The sequence below is a fragment of the Mus musculus genome, chromosome 13 (assembly GCF_000001635.26).
Source record: "Mus musculus strain C57BL/6J chromosome 13, GRCm38.p6 C57BL/6J".
In the NCBI taxonomy this organism is placed as follows: Eukaryota; Metazoa; Chordata; class Mammalia; order Rodentia; family Muridae; genus Mus; species Mus musculus.
Genome location: NC_000079.6, coordinates 104,436,467 through 104,452,342, shown reverse-complemented (window position 1 = coordinate 104,452,342; position 15,876 = coordinate 104,436,467). Strand labels below are relative to the sequence as shown.

The 15,876-nt window shown below is 37.4% G+C and overlaps 1 protein-coding gene across 9 annotated transcripts in view; it reads right to left on the bottom strand.

The window, feature by feature from the left end:
- The window catches only part of Adamts6 (a disintegrin-like and metallopeptidase (reprolysin type) with thrombospondin type 1 motif, 6), a 210,178-nt gene that overhangs the window by 44,353 nt on the left and 149,949 nt on the right, over window positions 1–15,876 (bottom strand). For 7 of the 9 annotated variants that reach the window (XM_006517516.2, XM_030247122.1, XM_011244611.3 and 4 more), the window contains 2 exons: window positions 8,127–8,290; window positions 7,390–7,528 (listed from right to left, as the gene is read on the bottom strand). In XM_006517516.2, coding sequence (XP_006517579.1) covers window positions 7,390–7,528; window positions 8,127–8,290 — 303 coding nt within the window. Of the gene's footprint in view, window positions 1–6,638; window positions 6,728–7,131; window positions 7,200–7,389; window positions 7,529–8,126; window positions 8,291–15,876 lie in introns of all 9 variants that reach the window. The other 2 variants (NR_136938.1, XR_003950407.1) reach the window with 2 other exon arrangements.

Sequence of the window (15,876 nt, the reverse complement as noted above, 5' to 3'; positions counted from 1 at the left end):
AGAGAGAGAAAGAGAGGCAGAGACAGCCACCACCAACACAAACCCTCAACCTGTTGGATTTTGTTTTCCTCTATTTCAGATTGGCATTTATCTATTTGACTTTCTAGTGTATGCCTAATAGTGTCAGTTATTTACAAAATCAAGCCCTACAAGACTCACTTGTATGAAATGACCTCTTAGTGATGTTAAATGTGTTAGACATTTTAGATTTGGCAAAGATTAATTCATTGGACACTTAACTCAATTACATATAAGACATTTTTTTCTGCTTCATCTGGTACCTTGCGAGTGTCTCCTTTGAGTTGTGTATCATCTCCAGCCTAAAGACTGTATTATGCTTCTCTCTCACTTTTTCCTCTATTCTCTCTCCTTCTTCTTCTCTAAGGAGAGTTTAAAATGAAGTCCACTTAGCCTCAAACTCTACGTAGCTCAGACTACTTTTAACGCACTAATTTCCTATTTTGGTCTCCTAAAGTGCTGAGACTATAGGCATGACCACTAGGTGTGGCTCAATATTTCATCTTTTGACTAATTGCCTTATGAACAGTTTAAAATGTCCACTCAGAATGGGCTTACTACCATTAAAGTTTACATTATATCTGTATTGTATCATTCTTGTAAAGAAAATATATGGCATCAAATGATATCACCACAGAAATGATGACAAAATATGTAATGTTTCATAGGCTAAGACAATCTATATGATAAACTCACTAATATAGTTTGAAAATTATTTATAAGTTATTATAGAATATTCCATAAACTTAAATCACAAAGACTTGCTATCAGAGACCATTTTAAATATATTTTATCTTTTCGGTTTTCCTTCCTTTCACTTTGTGTTTTAATCATGCACCAGCCTTAGACTGAATTGAGAGAGACAGAGGAATTTAATAGTAGCTTGTGTTGACTAGAACCAGTGCTACTGTGATTTCATAGCTGGAACATGAAAACATGAAAAGGAATACTACTTTGTAGCAACCCATAAGCACCTATAGTGTCTTTGGCAAACCCAAAATAGTAGTTGGAACCAACTTCCAAAGGCCAAACAGTAGAAAGCAGCTCCAAAATATAAAAATCTAGATGAATCAGGCAATGATGCATACAATAAAATTTTTAAAATCCCTACCAGGAAAGAAGAAATGCATAAAACAACGCTCTCTCTCTCTCTCTTTCTCTCTCTCTCTCTCTCTCTCTCTCTCTCTCTCACACACACACACACACACACATATATGTGCACACATATGCACACACAAAATAGGCTTGTTGGGTTGGGGTATAGCTCACTGATATTCTTTGATCTTTAAACAACAACAACAAAGCATATTCTCTGCAATGACTCTGCCTCCTTTCTCTTCCTCAATCTAAGCACAGCTTTAACTCATTTTTCTTCTGCTAATCTGCAATGTAATGTTTAACAGTGAAAGAACACTATAAGAAACATTAAAAATGAGTTCTTTGGTATGAAATTCTTTCACATCTCAAAGAGAAACAAAGGAAAGCCTAGGGGGAAAACCACTGTGGACAGACTATCAGGACACTTAGTAATCTAATGGAGGACAGGTAGAACTTGTTACACTTACACTTAAAGTGTAAACCAGTAACAAATACACACTATTATAGGTATTCCTCTTTTCTTTTCACTGTTAGTGAGTAATTAATTCCTTGGCAGCAAAACAGGTCAAAGTTAAAGACAATGCTAAAGACTTTTGATTAGTGGTCTTGGTAGGCTTTCCTATAAAATTGCAAGGGCTAAATTAAGTAAGAGAAGTTGCGTAGGTCATGAAGATGGTAAAAGGATGGTTTAATAGTGGAAAATTGCAAGACAGAACAGAAAATTATCATGAATATTGCTGTTCTCTGCAAGATTCATTCTCTAAGAAACAGTACTGTCCTAAAAAGGGGTTCCTTTTAAATTAAAGCTACCAAAAGAAGTGCTAGGAATTTTCATAAACACTGAGGTATAACAGGAGTTGCACACTTCTGACATTCTAACTTGTAGATCAAGTTGGTTGACTATAACAGCCATTTATAAGTTGAGCAAATCTTATTCAAACTGCTTGAGACCTGAAGTGCTTCCAATTTATATTAATGTAGACGTTACAATATTTGCATAGAGTTTACTGGTTGAGCTTTCTTAACCTGAAAAATCTCACCTCCAAAACGCTCTAAAATACTGAATTCTGGTGGTGTCCTCAGATCTGGGATGCTCTGCTCCTATTCATTTTAGTTATGTAAGTATCAGAGAAAGTTGAAATTGCAATGAAAACCTTCGCAAACTGTTTAGCACAGTTGCAATTAGTTTTAAAAGTATTAATTAGATGTGATAAATGATCCACCAGGTAAATAAAAAACATAAACAAACTGAGCTCCAAATATACAGCCTATGGCATGTCCAAGTCAATGGCCACACTAATTAGAATCATGGGTTGCCACTTTCCCATTTTCCCAATCCACTCAATGATGTTGGTCTCTGTTTCCCACCCCAAATGCTCACTCCTGAATCTCATCAATCTTTGAACTTAACTGGTAGCCAATTAATAAGAGATGTTAGCTTTCTGAGGGCTAAAACTTTTAATCCATATCAATAATTTTTAATTATGGACTGCACCTTAGAATTTTCCAGGGATCTTTAAAAAATTGATGTTCAGACTAGACTCCTAACCATTTATAAAAGATGGAGTGTCAGAGGGAGTCCAAGTATCAGGACCTCAGGAGCATTTAGAGTCCTGGTCTTTCCAACCTGTGGCAAGTTAAGAACTGATTTTGGGGGAAAGTTTTTGAACAAACTCAAGATGGTGAAGGAGATACTTGGGTGGATATATAGCAAGTTACTCTATAAAGGTGCTAAGTGGTGAAGAGAAAGCAATTATTATTATTAGAGAAACACTATGTTAAAATATTACTAACTAGCCTCTACAGCTGCATCTCTAATTTAAAAGTTATTTAAATTGAAGTTTACTTATGTAATAAAGTTAATCATAGCAAAGATTATTTAGTGTGGTTGTTCAGGATGATTAAAGGATACCAGGTATCACAATATATTTTATAAACTATACATTTTTCACTTGTTATTAAACAGCCACATGGCAAAGTCACCTGTAATTAAATAAAGATTATCATGTGGCTTTACTAGGCATTTGGATCTAGCCTAGTTACTGACACAAGGCTCCTAAACTATCAAGACCCGTGCTCCTGAGTCAGAAACAGTTTGTTTTAAACTGTGTGTTTTAAGAAACTCTCCTAGTAGTTGTCCCTTAACTTTGCCCCTAAGTATTGCCCCTTAACTTTGATTGCTGGAGAAGGGAGTTTGAATGGGATTGTGGGAAACACACACTCATACAAATATTGGTAAAGAGGAGGCAGGCGATGACTGAAGCCAGTGGGTAAGGATAAAGTAATTGCTAGTTTTACCACCAAAAGCCATGGAGCAAATGTTATATGGCATGATTTACTATTTCAAGACAGGTTCTGCATTTTTATCATAAAATAATATACTTTCAGAATTAAGCTGACCTTAATTAATTAACACATGATTATGATCATTAATTCAATGGTAGCACGTTGGGAACTCATTTAAATTACACAGTACATAATCTCTTGGATAAGGCATAAAGAAACAAATTCTAGAAGAAGTAACAAGGTTTATGAAAGAAGGAAAGTCTTAATTTAGTGAGTTTTTCACAGAATAATTAGTTTATCTGGAAGTCACATTAATCCTGAAGACAACACCTCATAGCATCTTAATGTTCCTGATCAACTCAAGGAAGTGCTTCATCACTGACTAGAGTAACTGACTCATCGCCAATGTTTCCTGTATATTAGATTTGTCATCAGGTCTGCTAAGCTACAGAAAAACAGTTTTTAATTTCTTATCTTAAAATATCTCATCATAGAAAACTATCATTCTTGTTCCCTGACTCACAGTTCAAAAGGCCTTGATGTCAGTAAAGTCTGTCTAGAACATTGATGAACAATAACACAAAGGAGTCTTAGGAGACTCCAGCTACAAGGTTTTTTTGAGAGTTCTTCTGGTGCCTTTTTCATTTAAATTCTTGAGAGCTTCAAGGATCCCAGTACTTCCCAGTACCTCCCTCGGAAGATCAAAGTAAAATGTCATAATTAATAACTGACTTTAATTTTTATATCCCTAGTTTCTGAGTCTAGTTTCTAAGTCCTTTTTGCCATTGTGGTAAATGATTCTGAACTCTTCTTTGATTAACATTCCTGAGCCCTAAGGAACTTTACTTCTTTCAAATATACACTTCAAGTATTTAAAATATCTGGAATTAACAGTAGAGGCACATATAGGAAAAATAAGTTCAATAGCTGGTATCTATAATATGTTATCTACCCTAGGACACCCAATTTCCTACAGTGGGAAAAGAAGATGTATACATACTTTTTGATCACTAGTTTTAGTTGTCAAATTGATACAATCTAGTATCACCTGGAAAGGGAATCTCAGTGAAGAACTGATTAGACTAGGCTGGCCTGTGGGCATGTCTGAGGGGGATTGTATTGATTAATAGGAAAGCATACCCACTGTGGGTGACACCATTCCCTGGGAAAGGGCTATTAAACAAAGCAAGTGGAGCACTGGATGCATGCATGCATTGTTTGTGCTCTGCTCTTGACTGTGAATGTAATTTGAGTAGCTGCTTCAAGTTCCTGTGTGTTGACTTTTGGCTTCACTGTCAGGATGGACTGTAACTTATAACTGTGATTAAATAGATTCTTTCTTATGCTGTTTTTGTCAGAGTATTTTATCACATCAACTGGAAATGAAAATAAGGCATTTGTCAAAATTATTGCCTCATGGCTTTATGAGTGCTTATAAGCACTTACTGTCTATAAATGCTTTTTCCCCTAGAATGTTTCAGATATTGTTCTAGGAGCAACATGAGCTCTCAAAGATTCAGATTTCAGTGACCAGTCCTTGAAGTCTATATGTCTGCAGTGCTAGGTTTCAGTTGCTCTGAAAGCCAGAAACAGTGATCCAAAATCTTGTGTGAGCAGAGAACCATCTGGAGAGCTTGTGAAAACACAGTCCGTACTCAAAGATTCTCTACAGAAGGTCTGAAATGAAGGCCCCAGATCAGCTTTTCAAATGAATCCCTAACTGAACTGAGGCAGCTGGTCCCCAGATAGCATCTGGATGACCAAGACAAATGACAGTTCTGCACACCACATCTGCCAACTTTCAACCACTGACTTCCCTCTCTCAACAAAAACAATAGCCTCATAATCACTCACACTCAGGCAGAGTTTGGGTTCCCAGAACCACCTCAGATACAAGATCAGTAGCTCCAGAATCAAAGCAGTTTACACTGTGGAAAAGAAACCTCTCCTTCAAGGGGATTTGCTTCCTTCCTGTTTTTCTTTAGTTTTCCTCTTTTTTTTTTAATTCCTTACTGACAAATCATTGCCATTTTTCAATGAGTGTTATAGTAAAGAATAGCTCATTTAAAACTTTCATACTTTTTACTTCAATAATCTCAGTTTTCTTTTGAATTAAGTTTTCAGGCTGCCTCCACTTTTATTGGTCTAGATGCTCTATGAACAAAAAGAATCATGGGTTGAAAAAACATTGGGAATTCATTTAATCTGCCCTTGACCTCCAGCAAGACTGTGTCTAAACCATCCTCAAATATAGCAATTGGTCAAAATAAGAACAGGCAGTAGGGCTCTCATTCAGCATTCTGTTGCATACTTGAAGATACCACCATGCTTCTTTTCCTAAAGCCAGCTGACTTCAGCTTTAGGATATCATTGTTAAAATGCCTACACTTTATGTTATTTGGACTCATCCTTAATAAGTCTTTATTCTACTTTACTAAGAGCCTAACTTAAATATATGTTATCCTAATGAAGACTTTTTGTTGGTAGGTAGAAAGGGGAAGATTAATTTATAGAGTAACTAAAAAGTGATTTAATTAGCAAAGGAAGATTTATGTATAAATATCAGATATAAGTGCAATGGCATTTATGGGAACAAAAAGTGAATTAGTTAAGGGGAATCTGCAGTGGTATTATTCATTGATTTTATTAAAAGAAGTGACGATGCACCATAGTTTTGAAAACTTTATATCATGAGCCATCAGACATCTCACACATGAAATGTGTGCGAACAGAAGAACTTTTAAAATGGCTAACAAGTTCTACTTAACCATGTTTTATGGTATTTCACATAAGTGAATATTAATAGAGCAATATTCATCTTCTTTCTTGATTTTTTTCACGTTGTATTGCCCTTACTACTATAATTAGAGTTATAGTAATGAATGACTTTAATTTTTATGAGTTAAAATATGGATTCTGCTATATGGGAATCATTTTTCTAAAGTATTTTTTCCTATTCAAATACTTGTGTTTAGAGATCCAGTGGATAAGGTCCAGGGAATGCATATACTTTGCCCAGTTTAGAATGGGAACGTGTTATTTACTTCAATTTCAGCACTCTGACTCTTATTATTTTAGATGTGTGCTTTGGTTTTGGAATGGTGAGGTACTCTCAGCCTCCTTGGCCATGAGGAGGGGTTTGCTCCTTGCCTACTGTAACAGAGCTCTGTGGTGGAGGTGGTGCACTTAGTCTCCAGAGAGAAGGAAGATGCTGCTTTCACAGCACTTCTACTCACCAGTCCATGAAGCAGCAAGGGTGTTGGCTTTGAAGGAAGCCAACTGTCCTGCTCTCCCAGCCAGAGGTAAAGAATTGCATTGGTGGCCACTAGAGGGAGGAGGATTAGGAATAGAGTAAATTGTGGGGAAAAGGCACCCATGAAAAACGCACATGGGACAACCAACACATCACCAACCACTGCCTAACAGCTATGTCTACCTCACTGGGGGATTATAATGGGGTCACTAACACCATTATCCCAGAGACCCAGACAACAGGAACTATGTAGCATCCCAGTATATTGCCCCTTAACTTTGATTGCTGGAGAAGGGAGTTTGAATGGGATTGTGGGAAACACACACTCATACAAACACAAACATACAAGCACACATACATCCACATGCCCCATTACAACAAGTTGCATCTGTGATGTATGATTCTTGCTGGTTTTTTAACTTAAAACTCATGATGTTCTTTACCAAACATGTGTTCATGAAAAGCAAACAGCCCACCTTCAAGATAGTCTTGGAGAAGCACCAGCAGAGATACTCATTGTGCCAAGATGTATTTACCAACAAATCTGTGTAAATTACATGAGGTTGAAAGAAACAGAATGTAATATAATTAAGCAAAGTTTCTTTTGCTAAATTACAGCTTGAAGCAAACCTGCAAAAAATGTTTTCAATTAGCTTCTTTAGCAAACAAAACACAGCGCGGAGTAGGTTTTGCTCCCACACTGCCAGCTGTGGGCTGCCTAGTGGGTGTCTTACCTCCAGCACAAGTAGCAGAGCACTCCGCCCAGGGCTGATAAGTCCACATGAAGCCAACTTCATTATCTCCACTGCCAGTACGAACGATGGGAACATTGAACTTGTACCTAATTCCCAAATTCTGTTCTTGGAGTAGAACCTGCCATTGAAAACAACTGGTGAAGATAATTAAAACACAATGAGCCTTCATTCAGATATGTATTTTTTTTCTTCTGAAGAGAAAAATGCCATAGAGCAAGTCTTTTCAGGGAATTTGGAATATTTACTTATTTACTTTAGCTCTTGACAATCTCACTCTGTGGTCCAGGCTGACCATAAACTCACCACAACTTTAAAATTATTACATTCTTGTTTATTTATTGGTGTGTGTGTGTGTGAACATATGCCTTGGAGCATGTACAGATGTAGAGGTCAATTTGCCAAAATTAGTTCTCTCCTTCTATTGTGTGGACCATGGGGATTGAACTCAGGTTGTCAGGCTTGGTGGCAAATGCGCTTATCTGATAAGGCTTAAAGACAACTTTAAATCAAATGAGTTTATATAAAGTGTTCTTTTTTTTTCTATCCTGAAAGAGACCTATGGCCTTTACTCTGCAGTCTCTACAAAATTGTGTAAATCATTTTACATTTATTCCCTTAATTCCATCACCTGTAAAAGAGAGCTGATTAAACTTGACCCCTTTCTACCCTATAATATGGAAATTACAGTAAAAACATAATGACATAGACATATTTACCATTACAATGAGGTTCTCAGAGGTGGGTCCTAGAGCTTCCAAGGATTCTGGTTCATCTGTCGGTCTCTTGTAGTGAAAAGCTGTCCCCGAAACATCAAATTTCCTAGGCCAGTCAATAGTCCAGGCACCATTAATGTAGTAATCATCCCCTTCAGATTTTAAAGCTAGAAAAGAAAACAGAAATACACCTAAATATTTGAAATTTCATTTATCAATATATCGTGTATCAACTATGCATTATAGTTTATAATAAACACCCATTTTATTAATAAATGATGCTAGGCCATTTTCCCCCTCCTTTCTTCCTCTCCCTTCTGTCTCTCCCTTCCCCTGTTTGCTTTTATTCCTCTCAAATAGAGACAGACTTTATTACAGGAAGATTTCTACTTGAGGTCCCACCCTCTTAAATTAAAAAGTGCAGAGAAAAAATGGGACTTGGTCAATATCTAAATCCTGGGTCCCCAGGGCAGGAAATAGGTGATAGCTGGATTGGATGAGGGTAGAAAGCCAGGGGCCTTACTTCCTCCATCCATGAACAAGAGTGTGGAGACCAGACACTGAGAGACTGTGGAGCCACAGGGTGGGGTAAGATGACACCAGGCACATGAGAAACTTGGGGTAGCTATGGTCTAAGGCCAGCCTGGGGTGCAGAACAAAAAAAAGAGCAGCCACTGAGGTTATGGGCACCCTTGCTATATGTCTGAGACAAGCTCTCTCTATGAACCTAGGGCTGGACTTACACTTGTAAGCCTCCTGCCATAACCTCCTAGGTAAGCACCATAGGCCACCATATCATCTGCTGACCATTTTAAAAACAAACTGGAATCACAAACTTGCAGCAGCTGTGACGTCTACATTAGTTCTGTACAATAATGAGTCAGGCAGGAAGGGGAGGGGCTTAGGGGTCCCTATCCAACACTGCTGAACTATATGCTGCAGATAGATCCAAGAAAAAAGGGACTTGCTGCCTTCAGGTTACATCCATTGATGACCCCATTAGCCTTCGGTGGATACTTTCAGTTCAACAGCCACACAGATGATCCTGGTTCAACTAAATAAATGGTCATAAAACAAAACTACAAGTAATAAATTTGAGAAAGGAAATGGGGAGTTTGACAGGGATGGGAGTATGTAGAGGAAAGAGGGTAATAATGAATTATATGTATGCAATTGTCAAAGAACACAATTAATAATAATGAAACTAAATGTGAACTAAAGAACATTAATAATCTTTCATATGAATGTTGAGGGTAATTGCCTAAGAATTCATAAAAATCATTGGTGGAAACAAAAGACACATTTACAGGGGAGGGGACGCAAGGCATTAAAATATTTAAAAACCCACTTCGCAGGAGGGTAGAAGTGAGGGGCAGACTTTCCTTTCTAAATATCAAAAGAGTGACTAAGCGGCCATGGTGTGGGAAGACTTGTGATCCTGGCACACAGACAACAGAGCCTCTCTACAGAACTCATAAATTAACTACTGATAAATCTATCAGCTTCTCTGAAGAATCAGCACAAAGGGACTGAATGGACCGTGGTATATACGTTTCTAGAACATTATTGTCCTCCCAGCCCTTAGCACATGTGTCGGCATGTTCTTGCCTTCAGATAGCTGAAAAGATTCATCCACCTTCCTTCGTGGCTACTAGACTCTTCAATAAGACTCTACTCAGCCCTCTCCCAACTTTCCTCCGTTCCTTTTCTCTACTCTCACTCAACCTCCCCTCCCTCCCCTTCCCTTCTCCCTCCCTGCCCCTCTCCCCTCCCCTCCTCTCCTCTAAAATAGGGTCTCCTGAGATAATCCAGGTTTGACTCCCACTCCCAATCCACTTCCAGGTGCTTTAGGCCCATTCTACAGGTGCACTGGACCTGCTCAGTTTCAACTAGATTTAAGCACTATTTGGTTTTGATTTTTTTTTTTTTTTGTATTTTACAATCCTCATTTTCAAGCATTGATTCCTATAGTATTCTCTCTCTGCCTCTGCCCCTTTCTGTCACAACCTCCTTTTCTGTCTCTTTCTCTCTCTTGAGCCCAATGGCTTACATATATTAGACAAGTGCTTGATTACTGGTCTATATCCCCAATCCATTTCTGTCTTATTAAAAAATAATTCAGAATTAGGTTTTGTAAGGACATCTGAACCTTTGTTACAATGTGGTAAGACAAAACAAACAAACTAAAGTTAAGATGAACAATTGAACTGTCATTTATACCTGCTCAAGGAAAAATGAAATCAGTTTTCTTCAGTAAATGATACTGGGTATATCAACCACTTCAGGATATGCCTGGAGTGTTGTGTTCAGAAGTAACGGACCAACTTATAATGGGGCTCTACAGGGTTTTTTGTTTGTTTGTTTTGCATGTGAGTGTGTGTGCGCGCTTTGATTTGATGTTGTTTTTGTTTTTTTCTTTTGGGGTGTGGCTTTATTTTGTCTTCTTGATTTTGGGGAAGTTTGTTGTACTTGGTTTTCATTTGTTTTTTGAGAAAGAACTTAAAAGTTGGGTGGATAGGGGAGAAGGAGCTGGAAGGACTTGAGGGGAAGAGTATGATCAAAATATATTGAAATTTAAAAATTGTTTTAAATAAGAAACAAAGAAAATAAAAAAGAAGTATTTGCATTCCAACAAAGAAAATTTAATAATCATAATAAAGCACAAACAAGATTTTGCTGAAAGGACCATGATACAGCTGTCTCAAGTGAGCTATGCCAGTGCCTGGAAAACACAGAAGTGGATGCTCACAGTCTATAGGATGGATCACAGGGCCCCCAATGGAGGAGCTAGAGAAAGTACCCTAGGAGCTGAAGAGGTCTGCAACCCTATAGGTGGAACAACAATATGAACTACCCAGTACTCCCAGAGAGTGTGGCTCTAGCTGCATTTGTAGCAGAAGATGGCCTACTCGGCCATCATTGGGAAGAGAGGCTCTTGGTCTTGCAAACTTTATATGCCTCAGTACAGTGGAACGCCAGGGCCAAGAAGTGGGAGTGGGTGGATAGGGGAGCAGGGCGGGGGGAGGGTATAGGGAACTTTCGGGATAACATCTGAAATGTAAATAAAGAAAATATCTAAAAAAATAAATAAATAATCTCAAAAAAAGTCTTGAAACTTTCTCAAACAAAAAATTTTTAAGGACTATAAATATATGTGAAGAAGTTGTGAAGAAATCAATACACAAGGTTAAGTAGAAATTCAGATCATACAGAGAAAGGAAGTATATCAGGTAATGGCAAATATATGAGTGAATATTTTATTTCTTATTTAAAAATTTAAAAGGATTTTTTTGGGGGGGTGCTGGGAATACCAAAAAAAAGTGACATTGTCAGCTCAGCAATTGTGAAATAAAAATATTGACACCACATTGTAGGGCTAATTACATATAGAAATGTGTATACTTTAAAATAGCACATGGACATATAAGAGACAATAAAAGTAAACTATTTTAAGTGTTTTGCATTACAAACAAGATGGCATGATAATTTGAAAATGTAATATGATAAATTAACTAGGCATTTTATAAACCCCTATGCTATCACGACTAGAACAGTACAGCAAAGCTAATAATTATCTAAACATACAATTAACTACTAGTAGATAGTAAATGAAATATGAAACTCTTGAATAGTCTTTAAAAATATGAAAGTAATACACAATGGGTAGAAACCACATAGGATAATATGTAGTTTACTATATATATTTATAAATTGCAAGCTGGTAGAGCTAAAACCCAATGATATTGGTAGCTACATTAAATACAAATTATCTAACCCAAATAATTATATAGTCATATCCATTCACCTACGTATATCTGTGACTGTCATCTTACTAAAAAGGTAGAACTGAATAGCCTTGCCAGAGGCTTTATGTCCACAAAGCGATTATTTTGTTTATCTGGTCCTTTTTAGAAAATGTTTGTTAGAAACTCCCATACACATTGAGACATTATAGTATTAAAAGGTAGACTTTTAGATATAATAGTAAATCAACAGCAAAGTATATGTAGGATATAAAAGGCCTGTTTTACATTTAGCTCATGATGAGTATGTATGTGAGTGAGTGAGTGCCAGCACACGAGTGGCATGCACATGGCGGAGTCAGAGGTGGGACTCTCTTTACATCACAGAATCCGGGGATTGGACTCAGCTTGTCAGGCTCACATGGAAAGTGCTTTTATTCACTCAACTATCTCACCAGCCACATTGTAAAAGTGTGTGTGTGTGTGTGTGTGTGTGTGTGAGAGAGAGAGAGAAAGAGAGAGAGAGAGAGAGAGAGAGGGAGAGAGAGAGAGAGAGAGAGAGAGAGAGAGAGAGAGAGAGAGAGACAGAAAGACAGAAAGACAGAAAGACAGAAACACATAGAGGTGTACTGTACAACTGGTAAGAAAAGGCATATTTTTTAAATATAGAAGTGCCTACATATAGAGTGTACTTGGGAAAGAAAAGATTTACCACATGACATGAAAGTTTACAGAAGAACAGTTGGGGTAGACAGGTAGAAGGAAGGAGATGGGGTAGTAAGACGGGGCAGAGGAGTGGGTATGGGGTGAAGGAAGCAACTGGAATGAAGTTATGCATGAAAATACCATCAGGAAGCGTGCTATGCTAATTTGTATGCCTTCCCACTAGATATACATATGGAAGCTGAACAACACTCTATTAAATGATAACTTGGTCAAGGAAGAAATAAAGAAAAAATTAAAAAGCCCTTTTAGAGTTTAATGAAAATGAGGTCACTACATAGCCAAACTTATGGGACATAATGAAAGCAGTACTAAGAGGAAAACTCATAGCTCTGCATGCCTCCAAAAACAAACTGGAGAGAGCATACACTAGCATCTTGACAGCACACCTGGAAGCTCTAGAACAAAAAGAAGCAAATACGCCCAAGAGGAGCAGACAGCAAGAAATAATCAAACTCAGGGCTGAAATCAAGCAAGTGGAAAGAAAAAGAACTATACAAAGAAGCAACCAAACCAGGAGCTGGTTCTTTGAGAAAATCAACAAAATAGATAAACCCTTTGCCAAACTAACTAGAAGGCACAGAGACAGTATTAACATATTCAGAAATGAAAAGCAGGACACAACAACAGAAACTGAGGAAATCAAAAAATATTATCAGATCCTACTACATATACTTGACAAAACTGGAAAACCAGGATGAAATGGACAATTTTCTAGACAGATACCAGGTACCAAATTTAAATCAGGATCAGATTAACTATCTAAACAGTCCCATATCCCCTAAAGAAAAAGAAACAGTCATTAATAGTCTCCCAACCAAAGAAAAGAAGCCCAGGACCTGATGGGTTTAGTGTAGAGTTCTATCAGACCTTCAAAGAAGACCTAATTCCAACCCTCCTCAAACTATTCCACAAAATAGAAACAGAGGGTACTCAACCCAATTTGTTCTATAAAGCCACAATTACTCTGATACCTAAACCACACAAAGACCCAACAAAGAAAGCAGACTTCAGACCAATTCCCCTTATGAATCTCAATGTAAAAATACTTAATAAAATTCTTGCAATCCGAATACACGAACACAGTAAAACAATCATCCATCATGATCAAGTAGGCTTCATCCCAGGGATGCAGAGATGGTATATGGAAACCCATCAATGTAATCACTATATAAACAAACTCAAAGACAAAAAAAACTATATGATCATCTCATTAAATGCTGAGAAAGCATTTGACAAAATCCAACACCCCTTCATGATAAAAGTCTCAGAAAGATCAGGAATTCAAGGCCCATACCTAAACACAGTAAAAGAAATATACAGCAAATCAGTAGCCAACATCAAACTAAATGGAGAGACATTTGAAGGGATCCTACTAAAATCAGGGACTAGACAAGACTGCCTACTCTCTCCCTACCTAGTCAATATAGTACTTGAAGTCTTAGCCAGAGCAATTAGACAACAAAAGGAGATCAAAGGGATACAACTTGGAAAGGAAGAAGTCAAAATATCACTATTTGCAGATGATAGGATAGTATACATAAGTGATCTGAAAAATTCCACCAGAGAACTCCTAAACCTGATAAACAACTTCAGCAAAGTAGCTGGATATAAAATTAGCTCAAACAAATCAGTAGCCTTTCTCTACACAAAGGATAAACAGGTTGAGAAAGAAATTAGGGAAACGACACCCTTCACAATAGTTACAAATAATATAAAATACCTTGGTGTGACTCTAACTAAGGAAGTGAAAGATCTGTATGATAAGAACTTCAAGTCTCTGAAGAAAGAAATCAAAGAAGACTTCAAAAGATGGAAAGATCTCCCATGCTCATGGATTGGCAGGATTAATATAGTAAAAATGGCCATCTTCCCAAAAGCAATCTACAGATTCAATGCAATCCCCATCAAAATTCCAACTCAATTCTTCATAGAGTTAGAAAGAGCAATTCTCAAACTCATTTGGAATAACCCAAAAACTCAGGATAGTGAAAACTATTTTCAACAATAAAAGAGCCTCTGGTAAAAGCACAATCCCTGACCTCAAGCTGTACTACAGAGCAATTTTGATAAAAACTACATGGTATTGTTACAGTGACAGACAAGTAGATCAATGGCTTAGAATTGAAGACCCAGAAATGAACCCCCACACCTATGGTCACTTTGACATAGGATCTTTGACAAAGGAGCTAAAACCATGCAGTGAAAAAAAGACAGCATTTTCAACAAATGGTGCTGGCTCAACTGGCAGTTAGCATGTAGAACAAGGCCAATCAATCCATTCTTATCTCCTGTGCATAGCTCAAGTCTAAATGGATCAAGGAACTCCATATAAAACCAGAGACAGTGAAGCTAATAGAGGAGAAAGTGGGGAAGAGCTTTGAAGATATGGGCACAGGGGAAAAATTCCTGAACAGAACACCAATAGCTTGTACTATTAAGATCAAGAATTGACAAATGGAACCTCATAAAATTGCCAAACTTTTGTAAGGCAAAGGACACTGTCAATAAGATGAAAAGGCAACCAACAGATTGGGAAAAGATCTTTAGCAAATCCTACATAAGATAAAGGGCTATTATCCAATATTACAAAGAACTCAAGAAGTTAGACTCCAGAGAACCAAATAACCCTATTAAAAATGGGGTACAGAGCTAAACAAAGAATTCTCAACTGAGGAATAGCAAATGGCTGAGAAGCACCTTAAAAACTGTTCATCATCCTTAAGTCATCAGGGAAATGCAAATCAAAATGACCCTGAGATTCCACATCACACTAGTCAAAATGGCTAAGATCAAAAACTCTGGTGACAGCAGATGCTCGAGAGGATGTGGAGAAAGAGGAGCACTCCTCCATTGCTGGTGAGATTGCAAGCTGGTACAACCATTCTGGAAATCAGTCTGGCAGTGACTCAAAAAATTGGACATAGTACTAACTGAGGACCCAGCTATACCACTCCTGGGCATATACCCAGACGCTGCTCTACCATTTAATAAGGACACATGCTGCACGATGTTCATAGCAGCCATATTCATAACAGCCAAAAGCTGGAAACAACTCAGATGTCCCGAAACAGAGGAATGGATACAGAAAATGTGGTACATTTTACACAATGGAATACTACTCAGCTATTAAAAACAATGACTTCATGAAATTCCCAGGCAAATGGATTGATCTAGAAAATATCCTTAGTGAAATAATTTACTCACAAAAGAATATACATGGTATGTACTCACTTATAAGTCGATATTAGTCAAAGAACGTGGAATACCCACGATATAACTTACAA